This window comes from Populus alba, chromosome 1 (assembly GCF_005239225.2).
Source record: "Populus alba chromosome 1, ASM523922v2, whole genome shotgun sequence".
Classification (NCBI taxonomy): Eukaryota; Viridiplantae; Streptophyta; class Magnoliopsida; order Malpighiales; family Salicaceae; genus Populus; species Populus alba.
The window spans coordinates 6,110,425-6,133,570 of record NC_133284.1 but is presented as its reverse complement, the minus strand read 5'-3'; the positions used below and the strand labels follow the sequence as shown (position 1 = coordinate 6,133,570).

The following is a 23,146-nucleotide window of genomic DNA, read 5'->3' as shown; positions in this document are numbered from 1 at the left end:
TTAATTATTTTAGCAAGGAAGGAAGGAAACTTACCTAGGCATGCCGCTGCTAAAGGCGAAGTCGAGTAAGACTAGGCTAAAAAAAAGGGTTGAGGGGGGCGATGGCTAGTATAGGGTTCACCACCCTCTTCTTTTTCATGTTTCTCTCTTTTAGGATTTCTGGTAATGACCTCCTCTGGGGTCTTTTTTTTAGGGTTTTTCCTCTTTTTTTTTTTTTTTTTTTTTCATACCCTGAGATCTGTATTTATAATGCTAGAGTCCCTTCACGTCTGAGAAACTAAGTTTCAATCAAACTCATTCTCTTTTTTGAAGTTTGAATTTGATTAAGAATTAAATTTGAAAGCGGATAACTATCATTATCTTGAAGATAGGGATTATCTTGAAGATAAAGATAGAATGACGAAAGCACATTGTAGTCCTTAATTTTCACGCAAGTTCATAAATCATACTTTTCATTGAAATAAATCTCTAATTTTTTAATTTTACATTTTAAACCCTGTAAAAATTAAATTAAAAATCAAAGAGCCAAAATTGGGTTACAACAACAAGCTTTATTCTCATATCATCCACATTCTCATATCAATCCACAGTACCTATTATCAAGCAGCAACTAAAACTAATCCAAAAATAGCATATAACTTGAGGAAGTAGGCGAGAAACCTTACATGGCCTTGAGTTGCTGGAGTGGATGGCGTCGGTCTGGTGTTGGAACCAACTTGCCAGAGTATTGGTGAGATTCTTACATCTTTGTTGTCCGCGAGATGTTGCTGCTGCTCAGGAGAACTTTGCTGCTACCGGTCGACCGATTGGAATTCTATTGGTAACTGGTTGACCGATTGGGTTTCTGATCTACTGAGGAAGGAGATGTTGCTATTGGCTGGGAGGACAACCACTAATGCTGCTACTGTTGAGGAACTGTTCACAGTGCTGAGAAGAGACCCTGGCTTCATGCTCACGGTTGAAATTGTTATGCAGCTGTTGGAATGAGGTGCACAACCTCTTCTGGCGTGATTGAGAAGAACAAATCCGCTGGTGGTGGTCAGAAGTGGCTGAGGCTGAGTTGCTGAGGAATGTTTCTGCTCCTCTCCAAAAACCAGTCACCACCGTGATGAGCTACTGATTTGCTGAGATGAGCTGCTGGTCATGATACTAGTCGCGATGCACTACCAAATTTAACAGTTGATGGAACTAGTGATGCTGATGGCGTGATTGAAGCTCACAGTGCAGAGAGATGTTGACTGTTGCATGTTTTTTGAGGATAGATGCCGGTTGTTGCTGACGGTGACCTTGCTGTTAGGGATGAGAAACCCTGCTACTGTTCACGGTTGAGTCATGAACTATTGCTCATAGTTGGCAAGAATCAATTGTTGATTATGACCAAAACCCCAGTGCTGTTGATGTCGTGGAAAGAGAAGGATGTGTGCTGCAGTTTGGTTGGCATGGACTCTGCAAGCAGATGCTTGTGAAGCCATGAACAGAGAAGAAAACATGTTGTAACTACTTAAACCGTTAGTCGTGGAGAAAGAGCAACGTACGCTTCAGGAAAATATATAGTTTGTTCTTGAGAGGTGAAGGGGGAAAGACGAGGGTCAGGTCATGGTTTCCTTAGAAGAATGGGTCATTCTTTTTTCTTTTCTTTTTCATTTTTCATTTTTCATTTTTCATTTTTCATTTTTCACTTTTGAAAGCTGAAGAAGGTCCATGGTGGCTTGTATCACTGTGGCTGTATGGAAGGAGATATTATCAGGGCTGTTTCTAAGTTTGTTTCAGGCTGAAAAGATTAAGGAGTAAGGCTACTGCGGTCTGGACTAAGAGATAATGTTTATGGCATTGTTCATCTCCCTCCCCTTCAGCTGCTTGGGTTAGGGTTTTTGAGCTATTTATTATAAGACAAAGAAGAATAATCTAATATTCATGGCAGTGTTGATCTCCATCCGGCCCCTCCAGCTGCTTGTGTTAGGGTTTTTGAGCTATTTTATAATACAAAGGAGAAGGATATAGATCTTATGAGCTGGATTATCTTAAACCATTGATGTTCGAGAATAGATCTTGGTTATTGATTGAAGCTAAGGATAAATGTTTGTATTGCTCTGCAGCTGACAAATAGAAAAAACAAGATTGTTTTTACAGAAAAAACATGTCAAGTAGTGTTTTTGAGAGATAATTTGCAGGTGTTTTTAGTGCATTAAGAGATGAAATTTTAGATTAGAGTGAAGTAAAAATACCATAATGTAAGTTTATATAATATTTGTGTGGTGTGGTGAAGAAATGAGAGAGAAATTAGAGCTGAAAGGTGAGCATTTGAGCTTTTTTTTGTTTTTTCCTTTTGTTTTAATGGGAAGAAGATAATGAATAGTGAAATTATAGTTTTTTTTTTTTTTTTCAATCTAGTATTTGAACCTTTAAAACTTTGAAATGGAGCCCCTAATCAGTATTAATTTTTTGAACTCCTTGCAATTTCACCTTTAACCTTCTTCAATTGGATTCTTAAATTTCAACGCTTTTTACAAAGAGGTCCTTTGGCTTTGAATTTCTCCAATGTAGTCCTTAATTAAACTTCATACTTAAAAATTTATTTCAATTAAGCCCCTAATTACACTAATTTAGCCTTTCAAAGTTTCAATTGTGTCCCTAATATTCTAATAATTGTGAATTGATCTAAATTACGCCTCTAAACTTGTTTTTTCTTCAATTGAGTCTTTGGTAGAATCTACAAAACTTATTAGAAGTTTAATTAAATCCTTAAACTTAATTAATTCTTCTAATATTTGCTTAATTGACTTTCAAACTTGATTTTTGCTTTAATTAAGTCAATTAAACATGTTAAAATTTTAATTAAGTCTTTAAACTTAATTAATTCTTTTAATTTTGGTTAAGCTTGGATTTCAACCTTAACTTTCTTTCTATTAAGTCTTTCTTTAGCTTATCTTGTCAAAATACCACAATCTAACTATTTTTCTAGCTTTTTGACCTGTTGTAGCTTAAATGTTTATCTTCTCATATCCCAAAAATATTTTTAGATTTTAAATTTTATATTTTTTTTGGTTTTTTTAATCAAAAATATATTTTTGTAAAACAATTTTCTAGGGATAAAAATTTGGATTATGACAGCACGTAGGATAAAAAAATTTTGAACATGGAAAAAAGATGTTCAAGCAACAAGAAACTATTTGATGTTGTTATAAAACCCGATCTAACAGGTAAATCTTAAAACTTTTAAGCATGACTTCATGTCTAACCCTGGTAAGAGTTGTTTGGATATGACTTAGTCAACTTAGTAGGTCTAAAAAAAACTTAGATGAGCTGTAAAAAGCATGATTTGGCTTTAAAGAAATTCAAGATGATATTTTTTTTATTTTAAAATCGAGATGACAATATATTAGAGCACCTCGGGTTTTGTGACTTAACCCGTTATAGATCATGAACCCTACTAGGTTTAACAACTTGATTTTTTTAAAAAAATATTTTTTTTACTTAATAATATGATAATAAAAATAAACACTCATAAAATTAAATGCAAATCAAATACTAGAATATTTGTTTGAGATTTTAATAACTTTATAAAAAAGCAAACTGAAACAAATTATGAAAACTTATTTAAAATCAATTAAATATTGAAGGATAATTAAAAAAAAAAGATTCAAAAGTAAGAAAAGAATTTGGAGGATGGAATTTAAAAAAAAAAGTAAAAAAATAAAAAAGATTCAACCTAGTGCATCAACCTTGAAATCTCTTGACCTAACTTCTTGCTTAGTTTAGGTTTAAAATTAAAATATATAGGAGTTGCCTCAACATGAACAAGTCGACTTACAGGTTTAAAGGCAACTCGAACGACCAATAAAAAAATATAGTTTGGTTTTTTTAAAAAAATAAAGTTGATTTTTTTGTTAATATTGAGATAGTGATATATTGTATCGACTCGGGCTTTGGACTTAACTTGCTAAACCTATGATTCAAATCATGAACTCCAATAAGTTTAACAACTTTATTTGGTTATTTGTTTATTTATTTTTTATTTAATGATATGATAAAAAAAATAGATATTCATAAAATTTAGTATCAACTAAATACTAGGATGTTTGTTTGAGATTATAATATTTTTATAGAAAATAAACTAAAATAAATTTTAAATATCAATTCAAAATTCCATTAATATTAACGGATGTAACTGAGAGAAAAAAAAAGCTAAAAATGATTCAATTTGAAAAATAAATAAATAAAAAGAACTGAAACTAACTTCTTTTAGATAATGTTTTAAAGTGTAGTAACAATTGTTTTTTTAAAGTATTTTTGGTTTAAAAATACATGAAAATAATAATATATATATATATATATATATTTAACAAATTATTTTTGATATTATTATATTAAAACTATTCGAAAACACTAAAAAAATTAATTTTAAATATATATTTTTTAAAAATTACGAAACATGATTTTAATCGCCATACCATTCTAATATTTGAACTATCTTTGGCGCCCTTGGAATCGGAAGCATGGGAATGAATGGGAAAAAAAAAAAAAGGCCACAAGGTTAAGAGCCTTGTGCTCTACCAACTGAGCTAGACGAGCCTAGTGGCTGCAAGCCGCGTGTAAATAGTTGATAAAACCTTACCACGCCCTTCCACTTTCTGGTGCGCCATACGAGCGCTTGGTTTGCAGAAAATAGTTGAAAGAGTAGTGCAGATAAATTATATGATATTTTTTGTTATATCAAGATGTTGAGTTTTTAATTTTTTTTTTCAAGTTTGTATTTTATCATATTTTCTTATAATATCCTAACAATACATTTGAGAATTTGTTATTTATTATTTTCTTCTTATAAAACAACTTTACAACAAGTTTTATTATGTAACTCTTATAACTTATATTATTTGAAGTTTTTTTTTGCCTAAAATATTTTTTCTTAAATTAAAGAGTTATTATGATATAATTTTTATTTTTATTAATTGCTATAATTTTTAGCAAAGGTTTAGAGCATCTCATTACGTTAATGATTATAGTAAAATTATTTTTTAAAAAAAGATTTACAATTACTACGATTGTAATTTCATTTAAATTCAGTCATGATTTACAATTATAGTAGTATAAAATAAATTACAATTATAGACTAGATGGGAAAACTTACACTCAAAAAATTAAGATGAAAGGTTGTTTTAAGAAACTAAGAGAAACTAAAATCCACTAATTTTTAGATATATCAAGGGAATAATATGAGAATCATAATTAAATATAAAATCTTTGAAAGAACGTCAAGATGGGCCTAGCGAAGCAACTTCCTATATGAACGTCAAGATGGGCCTAGCGAAGCAACTTCCTATATGAACGTCAAGATGGGCCTTAGCATTTGTCAGGAAGCAACAGTTCACAATAAACCTCATCGAACGGTCCAGAATACAAACACACCATACTCCTGAAACCACCAGATTCCCCTATCCAAACCCTTATCCTACGCGCACTTCCGTCCAGACAGGCTTACACTCTCTATCTTCTCTCTCATAAAAAAAATGGCCGCCGAGTTACTTCCACCGGATGGCCCAATCACCGCCGCCGCCTCCGCCACCACCACCACCACCACAGCATCCGCCGCCATAGACCCCACCACAACTGCAACAACAACAGCTCTAGCCCTAGCTGAATCAGAAAACCATGGGCCACCACCACCAATAACAAAACGGCAACGTCGACCAAGCGTCCGTCTCGGTGAGATCGGGGACCACCATCACCAAACAGCACATGAAACGCACGTGCGACGGTCAACAAAGCAGCTGCAGCAACACCACACGTGGCGCATCCCTAAAGACTCCTCAAAATCAATCAAAGCTCGTTCTTTAACCCATCTCGTTAACGGAAACAGCAACGAAATTGAAGAACACGAGCTCCCTAACAATAATCAAAACGGAGAGCTAAATCTTGTCGAATTCGGTCATAGAAGGAAAGCGAAGAGAGGTCCAACGAAGAGAATGAGATCGAATTGGATTTCATCGAATTCTAGAATCGATGAAGGAGATACTAATTTGGAGAATTCAAATGGAGAGGAAGGGTTTGTTCGGGAATTCGATCTTGATTCTGATAGTCCTTTAAAAGATCAAAGTCCGGTGCATTCTGTTGAAAATGTTGCTTTAGATTTCTGGCAAGGGAATCGGAGAACAGGCACGGGTTCTGGTCGAGTTAGGGTTACAGAGAGTAGGGAAAATGAAGGAATAGAAATGGAGAATGATGATAATTCGGAGCGAAAATGGGAAGGCGTGAGGACTTGGTTGATTGAGTTAGGGTTAAGTCGATACGCCCCTGTTTTTGAGATACATGAAGTGGATGATCAAGTGTTGCCGTTATTGACATTAGAGGATTTGAAAGATATGGGAATAAATGCAGTTGGTTCGAGAAGGAAACTGTACTCCGCGATTCAGAAGCTTAGAAAGGGGTTTCAGTGAGTTTTGAACTCTCTCTTTTTTTTTTTTGGTTTATATCTTTTAGAGTAATTGATGTAACTTTCTTTTTTGAGTAAAAAAACCTCGGTCATGGATGAATTGTGATAATAGATAAAAATGCATGCCTGAGATGGTTTGAGCTATCTTTTTTGACTAATAATAACGATGATATAGTCTGGGTATCAATTGGCGGTTTCTTGTTATTGATTTCTTGCTTGTGATGTTCCCATTTCTTTAATCTTGCAATTTGACATGTTTGATAGTATTTGTCATTTCAAAATCCATTCAGGTTAATGTTTATTAGATTACAAAGATGGAAAGATAATGTTTATTGACTAATATTATACATGTTGGACGAGTACATGTTGCTCATATTTCAAGATATTTCTTTCTTAGCAATGTCATGTAGCTTGCCTTTCTACATGATATACTTTCCTGATATAGTTATTGCCGAATAGTTTCACTGTCTATTTGTGGTGGAGTTGGTTTAAATATTAATAACTATACCTTTCTTCGTTTGGAGATTGAGTTGATTGGTTGCTATTTATTTTCTTGACATAATGCTTGTGTTTGAGTGGTAAATTTTTTTGTTATTAAGGTTGTGCGTTTGTGTCACTTACCATACTGGTCCTCTGTCACTAAGGTTAAACTTTTGTATGCTTTGTTGCTATCACTGATCAACTCTGCTGCACTTTGATGGCAGCTTCTTCATGTCAACCACACATAAGCATAAAGTTTAGGGCTTAAGATGAGGTAGATAAAGCCAAGTACTAGCATGAATAGTATCATAGTCTTGTGATTCTTGAAACTGGACTATAGTAGCATAGTCATGTGATTCTTGAAACTGGACACCGTCTCTCTCATTGGGTGAATTCATGATTCTTGAGTGGCTGCAAATTTCCAAATAATCTGCGTATTCACTCTCATCTCTTTCCCACCCCCTCCCCCTTTAACACTTATGTCTTTGCTCTCTCAAAACTTAAGCACACTGATGCCAAGCCTCTTTCTTGTCCGAAACCGTAATAGGAATCAGGGTCTGGAATCTGTTTGGATTTGTCATTTATGCCGAGTATTTACCCTGTTCACTGTGAGGGGCTGACATCTCTTTTTTATCTACCGCTTTGGCTTCATTGGCTCGTTTTCTAGTTTAAGTCCAGAATGATGGTGCATCCTGATCATGTTTGTACTGCATTCTGCTTTGGCACATGTCATACATGTTGACCAGTTAGCCAATTTTTCTGTTCTGTTGAAACATTATTCTGGTGTTGGGATGATCCTCTTGCTTAAGGAAATTTTTAATTTAACAAATTTCTGAATCTACTGCCACTTTTATCTGAGCAATAGGATTGATTGTACCTTGTTTATGTCATGTAGGATGAATCTATTGTTGATCCAATATAATTTGTCTTAGAGAAGTAAAACTGCCATCTCATGTTTGAGACAACTCATGGGTTTGCAAGAACATTTTAGGATAAAACTATTTGTCTATGTCTTTCTTAAGTCAATAGTTATGCCTCAATTGTTAACTCTCTTTCATGAGTTACACTTCAGTTAATGAACAGCTCAAGGTTTGGTGTGGTCTTGACAAGGTAGAATGGTACTGGGACAATATCTTCTCATAAGTTTATCTTCTTTGTAGAATACTTGTGATACAAATAATTCAAGATAGAAGTATGTTTTTTCGAAACACAAAGCAATTTCTTTGAATAATGGTGATGGCAAAACGTAGAATCAAAAAGTTGAAGGTTACAAAGTTTAACTTTTGATAAAGCAAAATCTTGACTCAAATTTATAAGAAATTTTTGTTATTGAAGTTATTTTTGAGCAAACATAATTGTGACTTTTCTTTGAGTCAAAAGTCAACAGCAACTTAATTCAATTTGTAAAAGTCATGCCAAATGGACTCCTAATACATAATGTGCTGGCTTGTGGTATGGGAAGTTAAGAATCGGTTCTGAATGAAGAACTCCATGCATTGCACACATAAATGTGTTGTTTTTGCCCTCTTCTGGAATGATAGTTCCTTCTTGAACTGATCTTTGATGTTAGATAGAATTATTGCTACCCATTGCTGGAAACAGCATGCTGTAATCGACTATTCTTTGTATGTGAGTGCTAAAATAAGAAACCTTTTATTCTATCTTAAGGTGCTAATTGCTTGTGCTGATCCATCTATAATTTGGGTCTACCTATCATAAACCTACCTTAAGATTGAAGTACTTTCAATCTTAAATTTCAACTTGATCAAGCCGTAGCAAGTTTTCCATTCTTTTTTATTGGTTCGTTTCTCAAGTTTAATAAGGTTTTAGTGGCTTTCTTCCCTTGTTCTGTCGGTATTATAAGTTTTCTAATAATTGCACATATTGCTTCTGTAGTTTGGTTAAATGTTATATTGGATGGATTTCCTTTCATGCATCTTATCTTGTGGGGGTCTGGCTCTTGTCCTTTTGCTCTCACTAGAACAGCATGCTAAAGATTCTAAGGTCCCTGCTTGTTATATGTTGATAGTGGGCGGTACAGATCATGTCCTTTTCTTAAATGATGAAGGGTTCAACCGCTGAAGCATTAACCCTCTTAAAGAAATTTGTGCATAGTTCAAATTAATCGCGCTTTCATTTCATTCTGCAATGCTATTTTTGGTGTATTTGGCTTAAACTGTAAGCAGTCCTTTGGCTTTTCTGAACATTGTACATTGATTTGAAGTTCAAGGTTTGTAATAAGTAGCCAAAGTGGATATGTAGTTCTGAAGAATGTCTGATTGGTGGAATATTAGAGTTTAAAGAATGAAGCAAGTGATGAACTAGTGAACTACGAAGATTTCTGCAATATTCAAGACTTGCCTCTGTAACACGTGATCTAAATGATGTGGAAGAGCTGAGTAGCAGTTCTGTGTATATAATGCGGGAATGAATATCGAACACGAGGAATGCAGAACCTAATTGGAGCTGTGGACTTCTGGCTTTAATGTTCTTTGACATGGTTTTTACATGTATTGTTTACAGTTTGACACTGACGTTTGCAATATTTCTGGGGGATGCTACTGAAGTTCTGGTAGAGCATATATGCCTTTGCTTCGCTTCGCTTTCTTTGCGATGTGTTCTCTTTGGTTTAATTGTTTTCAATTCTAGCTGTCTAATTACATTATTTCAAAATAACAATTAAGAGGATTGCATTTGTGTCCCGAACCTGTGATAATCTTAATCCCCAAGATAAACAAATCTTAAAATGTATGTGCTCCTTGCAGGATTACATGTGTGCGTAGGTCATGGATTTGCTCAGGTTTTTCAAACAAGTTGCCTCCTTGCTATGCTCTTGTGGGCGTTCACTGCTATCTGTTGGGAGTTGTCGATTGTACGTTGAATTGTTCTGTGTAGGCATAAAAAAGTTTATGGTTATGCATGAGTTTGATTAATGCAATTAACTTTAAAACTGGATGCCCTGGGAAGAATTTATTTGGGGGGCAATGGCGTGGAGGATTGCTTGATTAGGGAGGTGGTTCTCCGGCTTTCAGACCATCCTCTTGCCTCTTTCAAATCCTTGTAATTTTTACACGAGTATGAGTTCACAGCCCTTGATGCCTGGCATATGGATACGAAAGCCCGGCGCTTCATCGGAATGCTGACGGATCACGGTGCTTAATTAACAGTCTGACAAACATGCCTGATGTCAATAAGGCAGCCATGTCATTTTTTTAGTGCTAGACTTCAAAAATTTTAATAGGATTATTCTGTTCTGAAATATTTTTTTAATGTCAAATATATCTCATAGAAAAAATAATAATCTCATTCTCAAAATAATTAAATATCGATCAAGCGGCATAGCCTGGGAATACACTTTGGGTCATGTTATTTGCTCCGAAATTGTAAACCTCATCTCACGGGTATTCCAAACTATTTTCTCCAATTAGAGAAGTGAATTAGAAAAGAAAAGGAAAAATAAATAACAGAGCCTAAAAGCCGAAAAAATAAAAGAAAAAAAGAGGAAGAAACGAGTGCATGATAGCTTAACAATGATACAGGTGAGAATTAAATAATGAGAAATGTTTGGGGGCTTTTAAGCACTTCTACCATAGTGCAGCACCATGACATGATCTGTGGTTGAGGATTCTGGAAGCAAAGTGAGTGCATCTCTTGGGCTCCATATGTTATCCCTTACATGCTGCAACGTCAAGAAAGGTACAAGCTGTTGCCCTCTACAGGTTATCTCTATCTGCTTTTATCAAATCACAATCGTCAACAAAAAAACAAAAACAAAAACAAAAAAAAGTTAGCATGAAAAGTAAATATTATAAGAATATCCAGTCATCACTTCGAATTAATAGCTGAAACCTTAAACCATATCTACATCAAATGTATTGTTTTTTTTTTTTTTTTTTAAGGTATTAAATAGTCGAAAGAAGAACGATCCAAAAGAAAAACCCATCTACATCCTTGCTCACCTCTTTTTATTTTTACTTTCAAATACTAAGTAGACAAAACAGGAAGACGCCAGTTCCTCTAATTCTCTCCTTGTCTGATGAGGGAGAGCATCATGACTATGCTAATCCCCGATTGGTCTAGCTAGCTAGAAATTACTCATCTCGATTTCTAAGTTAATTTTTTAAAAACCCTTTTGTAAGCATTTAGCTAGGTGCGTAACACCAAGTTTCACTTGGAAGTAACGAAAGATGCGAGCATCCAAGTATAGATGCAACTCATGCAAGCAAGCTAGCAAGTGGTGACTTCATTTTATTTTTTTCCCTTTCCTTTTTAATAGAGTTTAGTGGTGATTTAGTGTGTTTTTAGATTTGTGGTGGGTAATAATCTTTAAAATATTTTTTTATTAAAAATATATAAAAATAAATATTTTTAAATTTGTAATATTAAGATATTAAAATCATCCAAAAATATTTTAAAAAATTAATCAAAAAAAACTTTAAAAAAATAAACATGGAATAATATACTATTAATAAAAAAAAATGATGTATTTGAAATTTGAAGTTGAAGCTTTTGTTTTTTGATATTCATATAAAAAAAACAAAAAAATGTATTTGAAGTCATGCTTTGTCTCTAGCTTACGTCTTCCCCATAGTCCCATAATGTATATATATCCCTGTAACGTCTACTTTACCCATAAAATTCCAAGGCGCAACAAAAACTACTACGGTCAGCGGTCAGCCATGACAATCCACCCTCTGGGGCTGCCCGTCCCTTCACCCACGATCTCGAAAACTGCCCGGGTTTAATCATTACGGGACCCACCTAGTCTTTGCTCGTAAGGCAAAATCATGAGCCCATAGACTTTATTTTATTATTATTATTATTATAATAATAATAATATACAGTAGCATCAAAGATTTTATAATCTAACCAGTAACCATACTCTAAAAAGAAAATTAGTAATGGATCCGGAAACCACGGCAAAATAAACTACAGAACCTAACTATTCATCAATCTCATGTCATGCACGTCTACCTCACGTTGCTTAGTCGACCTATTATTGATACATTACATGTAACAAGGCCAATATTCTTCCACCAAGTATATATATATATATATAGTGTTTGATATTTTTTTATCAATCCTTGGTGTGTGTGTGTGTGTAGATAGATAAAATCTGGCCAAACCCTTTAATAATTTGTTGGGTAGTTTTTCAAATACACAAAGCTTAATTATGTTAATCATGAAGGATTATATATCTATTTATTTTATTTTGCATGCACATCCAGCTAACTATACAGAATTCATTTTCGTGGAGGAGGCTTATCTGTCTTTTAATGCCTTTTGTTTTTGTTCTTTTTCAACAACTTGGAATAATTTTGCTGTGGATTATTCGATCATGCATTGCTTTCCCCCAACGTTAGATATATGGGTGGGTTTCTTATGATTTTCTTTATTAGTGGAGTTCTTTTTTTTGTGGTTGGCTAGAGAGAGATGATGGTGTAGATGATGATGATGATGATGATGTTGATGTTGATGAAGATGGGGTTTAATATTTCTATCAAAGTGCACCACTTGAGGTGTTTTTGATGATGGGATCTTTTTAAGCACAACAATCCCTAATGAAAAAGAGAGGAACCTAAGGGTAAAAGCTGAGCTGAGAGAAGGGATCGAGAGCGTGGCCAAAGGGAGAGATAACGCATGCAGATTGGAGATGGTGAGGTCGATAATGACATGGTCCACGTGTGATTTTTTAGGCCCTACGATATGATTTCCTTTGATGTTTTAGTATCTGCTTTTCTTTTTCCTTTTCTTATGTTAGTAATAATATTCAAGTGTCAACTATGCCAAGACAATCCACATCCAAGTTGATGATGTTCTTATACATATCTTAAAGTCAATGCTAGCTAAGAAATAAAAAAAACTCAGAAAGGAAGGAAGCCTTCCCAACATGAAGGCATCCTTTTGGCTTTCTTACATATATATTGATTATTACCCTCCTCGACTATTGCTTGCACATACGTCCTTCTTAAATGAAATTTCCAGCCATTAGATTATGGGAAATCATTACAAAAATATATACTATAATATATGAAAAGACTGAGTACATAACTAGATTCTTATAGATAATATGGTAAATTACAATAACCTTTGAGATATTATAAAATTATAACGATCATTCAAGATTTAAAAATATTACAAAAACCTCATTTTATACTCAACAAAACGCTCTTAATATATATTAAATGAGTGATTAAAGATTATAAAGGGTATATTATTTAAGATATAAACAAGGTTTTTGTAATATCTACTTATATTGAGTAATATCTCTAAATTTTTAGATGGTTATTGTAATTTTATGATATTTTTGAAGAGTTTTTATGATTTACTTTTAATAATAAATTGATTTGAGGACATATTCCTTGAATTAAGCTAAAACTTATTAGCTAGCTAGGCCTCATTATTCTCCTCAGAAGCAATTATAACTTCGACCTCGTCTTTCGCGCCTACTTAAGAAGTTTTTAATCATTGGGTACTTAGTTGTATGCATTGTTTTAAAGATGTCTTGCATATTCTGGACGGCATTAACCAATTACTTCCTAGAAGAAACTTTATGAAACAAGTTTTATAAAAATCACTTGGCGGTGGATCCAACACCAAATCCAATAAGAAATTGTCAAATCAATGGCATAATTAAGTTGACCTGCAGCCTATGTGTATATAACAACTAATATGGTATAACACGAAATGTGCTAGCTAATTATAGTATATGAAAGCAAAGAAGAACATTGAATTTGTCCTCGTATCTGCTAGATAACTACAATAGTTTATGCCATGGATGATTGTTTAGTGATTACATGTGTTTAGTTTAGGTAAGAAAATAAAACAGATATATATTGTAAGCTATTTAATTTCTTTTTAATCTGCTTCAAGAGTGGAAAAAGACAGAAGAGTTCGGACGGTTTTTGGTTGTTGGGTTTGTGATTGGGCATGATTGATAAAATAGGATATTGTGTTAACGGCATATCTCCTTACTTCATGGCATGGCATGAAGTGCAAGACAGCAACAGAAATAATCCAAATTAATCATCCTATAAGGGTTGACCTAATTACAAACTTATACGCAAAAACTAAATTATTTTAAAACAAGATGGAATGTTGAGCATGTCATGTTACAACCTAACAAGCCCAAAATATACGAGTGTTAATATATATTTGTGTGTTGTAGGTAGCGAAGACAACAGAGACAAGCTATACGTAGTAACCGCCTAGGACAAGGAATATGGCGAAATCAACTGACACTGCGTGGTTCATATATATATATATATATATATATATATATATATATATATATATATATATATATATATATATATATATATTTCCAGGTCTGAGTTCGAGTTTTTTAATGATACGCTGTCTTGGCATTCTCTTCTCTTTCTTGTTTGTCACCCTACAAACAAACCTAAGCATTGCTTGCCGTAGAAGACAAGGGACAATGGATGGCTCTAGATCAAGTAATCATGTACTGGCCTTTTATTTTAATCGTCTTCAATCAAAAAGAAAGAAAAAAGAAATGGTATGAGATGAAAATATTTGCATCTATAATACAAACTGGGAAAAATTTTCAGAGAAAGAATTTGCGTGCTGTTTCTTCATGCCTAATGGACGACCTACTCTACACATACACACGCTTTTAATAGAACAAGGAACACTAACTGACCCTCATGAACTCTACTTAAATTCAATTTGTTGGTTTTACTATATGATTGAGAAAATACTGGCACAAGACAAGTTCTATGACTAAATGTTTTCGATTATGAATTAGAGTTTTTTTTTTAGTTTTTCTTTACTTAAATTATATGGAACACTCATGAGTAGTGAGCAGGTGCTACGTGGTGAAAGCATATAGGCATGCGTACAGTGATTTTTTTTTCCCCCGTTAGCCACAAAAGACATGTAAGCACCATAGTGATATACATCACTTGTCTAGAAAACTCAAATAACCTAATTAAAGAGTAGAAACTATAAACTAGAAAAAGAAGAAAAAAAATGGCCAAAGCTACAGCTTTAATTAGTAGCTATTTATTACATCCTAAAGCATCACGATCTATTGCCATTTAGATTTTTAGTTTTGTTCAATATGATGCACATCATACTAAAATAAAATTGTGTGATAAAAAAAAAAAAAAAAAAGCCTTTTGCTTTCATATAAATGAAAAAACATAGTGCTCCCTAAAAATAACTCATTGATTCGAATTTTTTTTTTTTTTAACTTCATTTGCTGTAATGATCTGCATAAGGATTTCTTTCGGTTGCTTTTCTTTTGTACTAACTTTGAACCCTAATTAATATTAAAATCTTTCAATGGTTTATCAGTACGCATGGTGCTTGTCTCTAACAATATGGGTGTCATTTTGTGCTCTAGAAAAAGTTTTCACACAATATTATTGCAGTGCACAATGGAAGTTGATGATTTTCCAAAGAATCAGAAGGGATAATAAGAAACAATAAGACCACAGGTTCATCTCACACTGAGAGAGTTAAGGAGAGAATATTTAGTCCATGGACATAATTCTGCAAGCCTGTGTTAAATCCCTAAATTTGCATACGAAAATAGGCACTTTATAAATCAACAATCCCTCCTTTTATACGCTAAGGACACTCTCCTCCCCCCCAAGCCGTGGCCATATATATATATATATGCACCATGTACAAATATGAATATGCATCTTTTCTGGTTTCTGAATTTTCCCTCTTTTAAAAAGACCTAAAGTGAGTTAGTCGATTCATTATCTATATATATGATTCAAGAAAGCTTCAAGTGTTTTTGATGCAGTAAAAAATATTTTACTAATTATATCTTAGAGATCAGGAAACCTGAATTTCAAGCAATTAATTAAAACTCGAGTCTGAATATTTTTCATAGCAATACTCGATTGATAATAATCATAAAAATAGAGAGCACTCAATTACTATCTTATAAGGGACTTTATTTTAATTATGGTAATAACAATAACGAAGGATATAGCTAGCTAGTGGGTATTCGATGAAGTGTGCATGAGAAGCGTTGTGTAAATGATGGACACACAATTGCGCATGCACTGAATCTGATATCAAATTCATCTCTTGCATGGATTATATATATTGTATATAACAGCGTAGCCCCTAATAATGACAAAATACAAAGTTAATCTATTGTCCATCACTTTGATACGTCCGTTATCTGCATCCTTCCAAGACCTCATACACCTTTCTATGTGTATATAATTATTCCACAGACAATGCACGTGAATTATGATGTACACATGCATGATGATAGAAGCAGATCGTTTCTTAACAATGCCGTGCATGTTAAAGAAAATAAATAGTGTCTATACTAGGATTAATATTAAATAGAAAAGTATAATGATCTTATTATAATCCAAAAATAGATGGTTTTCAGAATTTCTTTTTAAATCAGTTTGAAAGACAACAGCTTTTTGAGGCTGAAGTTCAATCGCCTATGGACGAATAGAAGGTAAAGTTGTTTGTAGGAGGTCATTGAGTGCAGGAAATTAGGGGAAAAACCTAAATAAAACTATATTAATCCTGTGTTTCAGAACGCAGCCTATGATTACTGTTATAATTAATAAATTCGATTTGCAGTGTAGCAAGAATATGATCTGTTTTCTTTTTCTTTCTAATTTCTGTGATAAACACACAGTAGGAAATCCAGACTCTATATATTAGAGCATGTCTCTTCCTACATATATATACTAACTGATGATTCTTGATATACACACACGCACGCACGCACGCACAGTAACGCATTTCTATTGCAGTTTTCTTAATTAGTTGCACGATGGAAAATTTAATTTCTATATATATTATAATTCATAAGATAAGTATCAGATGTCTATCAATAGTCCTATTCCAAATAGGGCAACCTAGCACAATCAGAGTTTCCTTAAACGAATATCATTAATTATCAATAGAGATAATCAAGACAAATCCTCTACGATACTCAATTCTTAGAGATAATCAAGACTAACCCTTGTTTATGTCTAATGTCCCGAGAAAAATACGGACCTCCCTAGCAATACTTGTATCAACAGCCAGTTATCTTAAAACGGGGAGGAAAGAAGTAAAACAGCGAGAAAAGTAGTGGCTTAGGTTTCTTCTCCAAGGTTTTGCATTTTAACCCATCCCACCAGCTGCTTATATGTATGTATGCGCGCTTTAGTGCTTTACTTCACTTTATGCATGTTTGTGCTTTCTCTTATTGTTGGATGCATTATTTATGCTGGATCATTGAGACGTTACTTTCTTAAATGTTATGGTCTAAAACAGTAAACCCATTTGTGAAGGATGAAAGGCTACTCATTTCAATTTATTTTGGGGGTCATGTGAAAGAAGGTGGCAGGTCTACATTATCTCCAAAGTAATGCACTTAAACCCTACACCTCTAATTTAATCTTGTCAATGAAAACATTTATAACTAACTAAACTTCAAATTGATGACCAGTTTAGAAGACTCAATACCCAGTTTAGACAAACATTTATGTTCTTAGACCATCATTGCAAGAATAGATTATGGCCTAATGATACAAAAAGAGAAGTTGGCTACCTAGAAATATACTTCTCACCTAAATATCAAGTTATCAGGCACAATATTTACCGCTAGAGAAACGCATCTAGTTCTGCTGTTTCTGTCATGTCTCTAACACCACCTTTGTCCATTTTCGGGCAATTAAAACTAGTAATTTGGAAAGATAGGGTCGTTCCCTATTTCTGGTTCTTCTATTTGTCTGTGATTTTCCAATCTTCAGGAAGTGAGTTGTGTAAAATAAGGTAGGAAGAACAGTACAATCAACTACTTCTTTTTATGCATTGATTGGAATAGAAAAACAAATGTAATGATGGTTTTAAATACCTCTGATTCGCTATCCAGTCCAAGCTTGTTAACCAGATACTTCATTAATAACCGAACTGTCATCCTTCCATCCCTAAGGTTTCAGATATCGAAAGAAAAGCAAAATAATTAAGTCTCAGAACAAAAAGGATTCTTCAATTCCATTAATATATTAAACTTTATTAACCCCCCCCCCCTAAAAAAAAAAATTAAACAAAAAAAACGAGAGAAGATAAAATATGTTACTTGATTCTCAGGTAGCTCTTGGATATTTGAGGCAAGAAGGGTTCTTTCGTTCTGCATTTAGACATGAAAAACAAAACATTACAAAGCAGCTAATTGGATGTAAAAAATATTTTTAAATGAAATTAAGCAAACAAAAGATGAAAACAAAAACAAAATGGAGGGGCTAATCTTTCTATGTGCTTCTTCGTTTGTCTACCCTTTTTTTTTTTCTCTTGCACTTACTGATTTTGAGACGCTTGTAGCAAAAACCAAATGCCAGAATGGGGTCTTCTTGGAGGATCGATTACTCTAAAGTCGGAACTCGGTCCTGCAACATCCATGCCACTATTTACTTGGAACGGACGCGAAAAATAGGGCCCCAATGGCATCAAAGAAGAAGAAGAGGACGACGGAGAAGATGAAGATGAGGCGGTCGCTATATTATGCAACATAGGCCTAAATGGCCAGTTTATCTCTTGATGAAGAGGATAGGCTGAGCTAGTTGCTGCTGGATGGTGTTGAAAGAATAAAGATGTAGTGCCAAAATTAGTGGCATGGCTTGCAGCAATGTTCATGACCGGCCTTGGAGGAGTTCTAAAATCAGGAACATGAAACATAGGAGTACTCAAAGGTCTTGCTTGATGTGAAATACTACTAATGCTACCTGGTAGTAGATCAAGCTCAATCAACCCTCCTCTTATAGTTGTAGGATCAAGTACTAGTTGTTGTTGTTGTTGTTGATGATGATGATGATAGTGCTTGCTCTCATGGCTTGTTGGTGTTGTTGTCGCTGTTGTTTGACCCCCTATACTCAATTGGAGCCACCCTTCATCTCTCTCTTCTTGAACATCTTTTGAGCTTGAGCCAGCTTCATTATTAACACTATTAGTTCTTGATTCATCTTCAGCCATGGGAATATTAGCCACCACTAGATCAGATCCTAATAAGCAAGCTTCACTAACACAAGAGTCATAACCTTCTAATCGGCTCATAAGACCAAAACTCTCATTATAAGCACCAGTACCTCCACCAGAATAACTACCATAACAAAGTTGATGCTGTTGCTGTTGCTGTTGCTGTTTAGAAAGACTTCGAGCAGGAACCATGGTCATATCCAAGGAGAAGCTGGGACCCCGAACCGCGTATATCGATGATGAAGATGATGCTTCTTGTTCGTGATCTCAAAGCAAGCCATGGATATGAAGACGGCTGCGAAACTGACTGTAAGTGTTACTAGGACAATATTGGGAAGAGAGATCTATAGTTGATGTTGCCATGGGCATGTGCTAAAATAATGGAATCAATTGAGAGAGAGACACCCATTAACCAGGTAAGGGTTTTTATTTGATGTTTCATCGTAAACATACCCAAGGACAACGAGGAGAATAAAACTTGCAAATCTCACTTTCCATTAATTCTCTTTGTTTGGAAGCTTGTGAGGTGATGAAATAGTTGCAGAAGAGAGAGAAAGAAAAAAGAAAATAAAGAGAGATGGTGGTCAGACAGTCAGTCAGTTATGTTAAATAATATTAATACTACTCCACGATAATAAATAATAATTATACTATATTCCTTAGAAGGGTAATATTTTTTTTGACTTTGTTAATTAAGACAGACGAAATATTATTATATTATGTTCCACCTGTTTTCTATCGAGGAAAAGGGAATAGGAATAATAATAATAATAATTTCAATAAAAAGAGAGAAATGCTAAAGGGTCATCCAGCTAATTAACACCTTTAGGCTTTAGGGTATGTTCCAAGGAGAAAATGACTAAAAAGGCTCATTCTTTTTAGAATATCACGAAAAAGGTCCCTTTTAGCCACAATTGCAGGAGCAGGAGGATTATAAATATCGAGACTCTTAATTTATAGCACAGCTAACCTACAGGATTATTGCGGAAATCAGACAGCTAAAAAAAACAAGCTGATTTTATTCATTTTGGTCCCATTTGCAGCTTGAAAGATTCCACGCGTCTTGCCCCTTTTCAAATACATATGCTGATGGTACGTTCTATTCCATCCATCCTCTTTGTCTCATAAATAAATAATTAATTAATTAATAATATTCCCGAAGGCTTTTTACATACATACATACTTATTTATTTTCCCTACTAAAAAAGGCAGTTTCTTTTGGAGTTTTGAATCACATAACACGAAATAGGGCTCCCGTTGATGTAATTAAATTCCAAATTGTTAGGCTATTTTATACCTTCTAAACTAGTTAGCACATGTATTGAATTTAGGTTTTTCTCTTTCTTTCTTTCTAAGCCACCTGAAAAATAGATGGCACGCCAGCTCCAAGAGACAAAAAGCCACTTGAATTAATAAATAGTTGGAAACAACTTCAATGTGTGGTTTAATTAGCAACCGGGTTTGAAAAAAAAATAAAAAATTAATGCTACCTTATTTTTCATACACAAGTGCAAGAAAGCTCTCTTATATTTAAAAGGAGACTTGCTTAATATGGAATAAGCAGAGTAACCAAGCAATATATATATGCAAAACCTATACACTAAAATAGTTTAATATAAAAGTAGTACTTCTCTTTGGCAATTAAATTCCCAGATGCATTCAAATATGAATGGAATGGCATAATGACATTATCAGTCAATGTAAACATTTGATATTAGTAGTAACTAATAACCCCCCCCCCCGTCTCATAAAAAAATTCTTTTTTATTATTTTTTTTATATCTCAAAACATATTGCTTTTATTTAATTTTTAATTTTTTTTTTACTATTTTATCGTTTTTTATAAGAGATTATTGTTCAATTACTTTTAATGAAATAAATACAACACAAATGTATAGATTAACATAATATTTATTGTATTTTTTAATCTGGTGTGAAAAAGTATAGTACGGCTTTTATTGGGACAAAGAGAATAATTAATAATTAAAGGAGTAAATAAAGATGGAATTAAGAGTTTGTATGTTTTTAATTAAGAGGTAATTATTAAAAAGAAATAGCATTAATTGGAGACTTTGGCATGCATGATGGTGTTTCCCACAACCCGAGAATCGAAAAGCACACGACTACGTGGGCTTTGTAGGACATTCCTTGCATAAGCATGTGCTTCCCACCCTCCCTGCAACAACTGTACTTCCGGGACTCTTATTTCTCAAATAATCTCTCTCTCTCTCTCTCTCTCGGATATTGGTGTCACACCCATGCCTTGTATATATATATATATCCTCCTATGGCTGATGCATGTATAAAGTATAGCTGTTAGAACGAATTAAGTGATATTTTAAATGGAGCAGTGTGGTTTTCTGCAAGGAGCTCTTGGCAGCAGCCTCGCCTCTTCACTCCTGAAAAGCTGCAACTTCTCTTTCCAGCCCATCAAACATGGTCTTTTCTCATCTCTCTCTCTAAAAGTAATAACAATTCCTTTTCTTTTGTTTTCCAAAACAAACAAACAAAGGCACTTTTCAAAGAAAGGTCAATCAACGAATTCTCTAGTTGAAAGTTGAAACTCTGAATATATATATACACTCCATATGGGATCACGAGTATTTATTGACATGCGAGCATTTGAAAACCAGACTCTGCGTGCCCAATATTTTCGTATAGTTCTGGAATGCCGCTACGTACATGTATCTTCATATTGATGAGACAATTCCACCTATGTATATCAAACTCCTAGATCAGAAACGCAATTTCTTTTGTGCATAGAAGGAATGTTGTTAAGACTAGCTGTGTTTTTTAACATTATAATAGCATTTAAGTTAGATTATATTTTCTGCTTCAAACTTGCAACAGTCAGCTTCATGATATCAAGCCATGAAATAATTTCTCGCAAACTCTTTAATTGTTTCATGGATAACTTGTTTTTAATTAGATTTTTTATCTAAATACCCATAAACTAACTGGAGGATGCCGAGCGCTTGGAACACATGTGGGGAAGTGCTAAGATTTCGAGTAGTTGTGCAAAATGCATCCACATTGGTCATTGCGGGGATAATGCGATTCCTTTATTGTCAAATGAATGCTCACCAATCGACTATAACAAGGCTCACATTCTTATTGCTATAATATTTAAAGGAATTACATACATCTCGTACTAAATGTAACCTAAAAGAAATGATTGAGAAATGTTACCTCAAACAAATTTGAACCAAAAAGTAAAGAAATTGAGAAATTAAAATATCTTAGTATAACAACACCCGTTTTTTTTTTTTTAATAGATCCTGAGATTTTCACTCTCACCAAATAAGATTAATTAAAGATCTTTTGGTTGAAGGTTTCAAATTTTAACTACTTCGTAATCCAATGGGGACTATAAATAAATGCATTCCAATAAAGGAGAGGTAAAAGATCAGAGGGTGACCTCTGGTGACAGTGCATGGGCATGGAATGACTTAACCTTGGAACAAAAGCATGAAAGCTAAGGGCAATGATAGTGATATCTTTCTACCTAAAATTCACCCCCAAGATTCCAGAATGTGGAGCGGTAATGATAAGCACCCCCAAGATTTCTATTTCAAAATATTTATTCTTGTATAGAGAATATGTGGTTTTTATGTATAGGTGAACCACAGAAAGTAAATTGCATCTGCACACTTAGCAATAATGATAATACCTACTGAGATTCTCAAGCAGAAGAGAAACCTAATTATTTCCCAATCAGAACCCAACTAATATTTTTTTATTTGAAAATTTTAAGTTAAAATTCCTTTGAATTCGAAGAGGATGGGATTTTAAGGTTATGTGGGAATTAGAGAAATCAAGCAATGCTTTCCAACAAATTTAGTATATGCTAGGGAAAAAATCCCAAATCTTATACATCATAGCGAATTTCATATAGGTCAATTGTCACAAGTCACACGGCATTCTCCAATTTCATATGGGCCAGCAAGTATTTAGTGATCATGGAGGAATTCTGTCATTCACTAACCAATAATCATCAGGGCCCCTTAATAAAACACATAACATACGTTTGGCTCTCATATATACCGTTTTTGTCAATGAGGATGCGCTAAGCAACTTCTAAGCTAAACTTTAATTGTTTCTGGACAAGGTTTGCTACTGACCTAAATGGACATAATAATTCATAGCTCAAGTGGGACTTAAACTAGCTACTTTTGCAAACACTACATATGTATATGAAATTACCATTAATACTGATGGCATCGGTTGTTAAGTTGGCAAAGTTGATGGAGTCGAGAGGTATATA

General features: G+C 33.9%; 2 protein-coding genes across 6 annotated transcripts; one reads left to right on the top strand and one right to left on the bottom strand.

The window, feature by feature from the left end:
• Positions 1-5,416: 5,416 nt before the first annotated feature.
• LOC118043284 (uncharacterized) lies at positions 5,417-10,233 on the top strand. Of its 4 annotated transcripts, XM_073405469.1 has the most exons (3): positions 5,418-6,430; positions 9,434-9,482; positions 9,676-10,233. In XM_073405469.1, the coding sequence occupies exons 1-3, from the start codon at positions 5,508-5,510 to the stop codon at positions 9,691-9,693; spliced, it is 990 nt and encodes a 329-aa protein (XP_073261570.1). In that variant the 5' UTR covers positions 5,418-5,507; the 3' UTR covers positions 9,694-10,233. The 4 variants fall into 4 exon arrangements, with proteins under 4 accessions (XP_034907097.1, XP_073261570.1, XP_034907112.1 ...); XM_035051206.2 differs by lacking the exon at positions 9,434-9,482 and having other exon boundaries at positions 5,417-6,430; XM_035051221.2 differs by lacking the exons at positions 9,434-9,482; positions 9,676-10,233 and adding an exon at positions 9,135-9,418.
• Positions 10,234-10,386: 153 nt separating this feature from the next.
• On the bottom strand, positions 10,387-19,450 carry LOC118043272 (uncharacterized). Of its 2 annotated transcripts, none has more exons than XM_035051185.2 (4): positions 18,213-19,450; positions 17,991-18,041; positions 17,766-17,838; positions 10,387-10,643 (listed from the first exon to the last, which is right to left on the bottom strand). In XM_035051185.2, exons 1-4 carry the CDS (start codon positions 19,079-19,081, stop codon positions 10,485-10,487), a joined length of 1,152 nt encoding a protein of 383 aa, XP_034907076.1. In that variant the 5' UTR covers positions 19,082-19,450; the 3' UTR covers positions 10,387-10,484. The 2 variants fall into 2 exon arrangements, with proteins under 2 accessions (XP_034907076.1, XP_034907085.1); XM_035051194.2 differs by having other exon boundaries at positions 10,387-10,640; positions 18,213-19,449.
• Between the last annotated feature and the right edge of the window lie 3,696 nt (positions 19,451-23,146).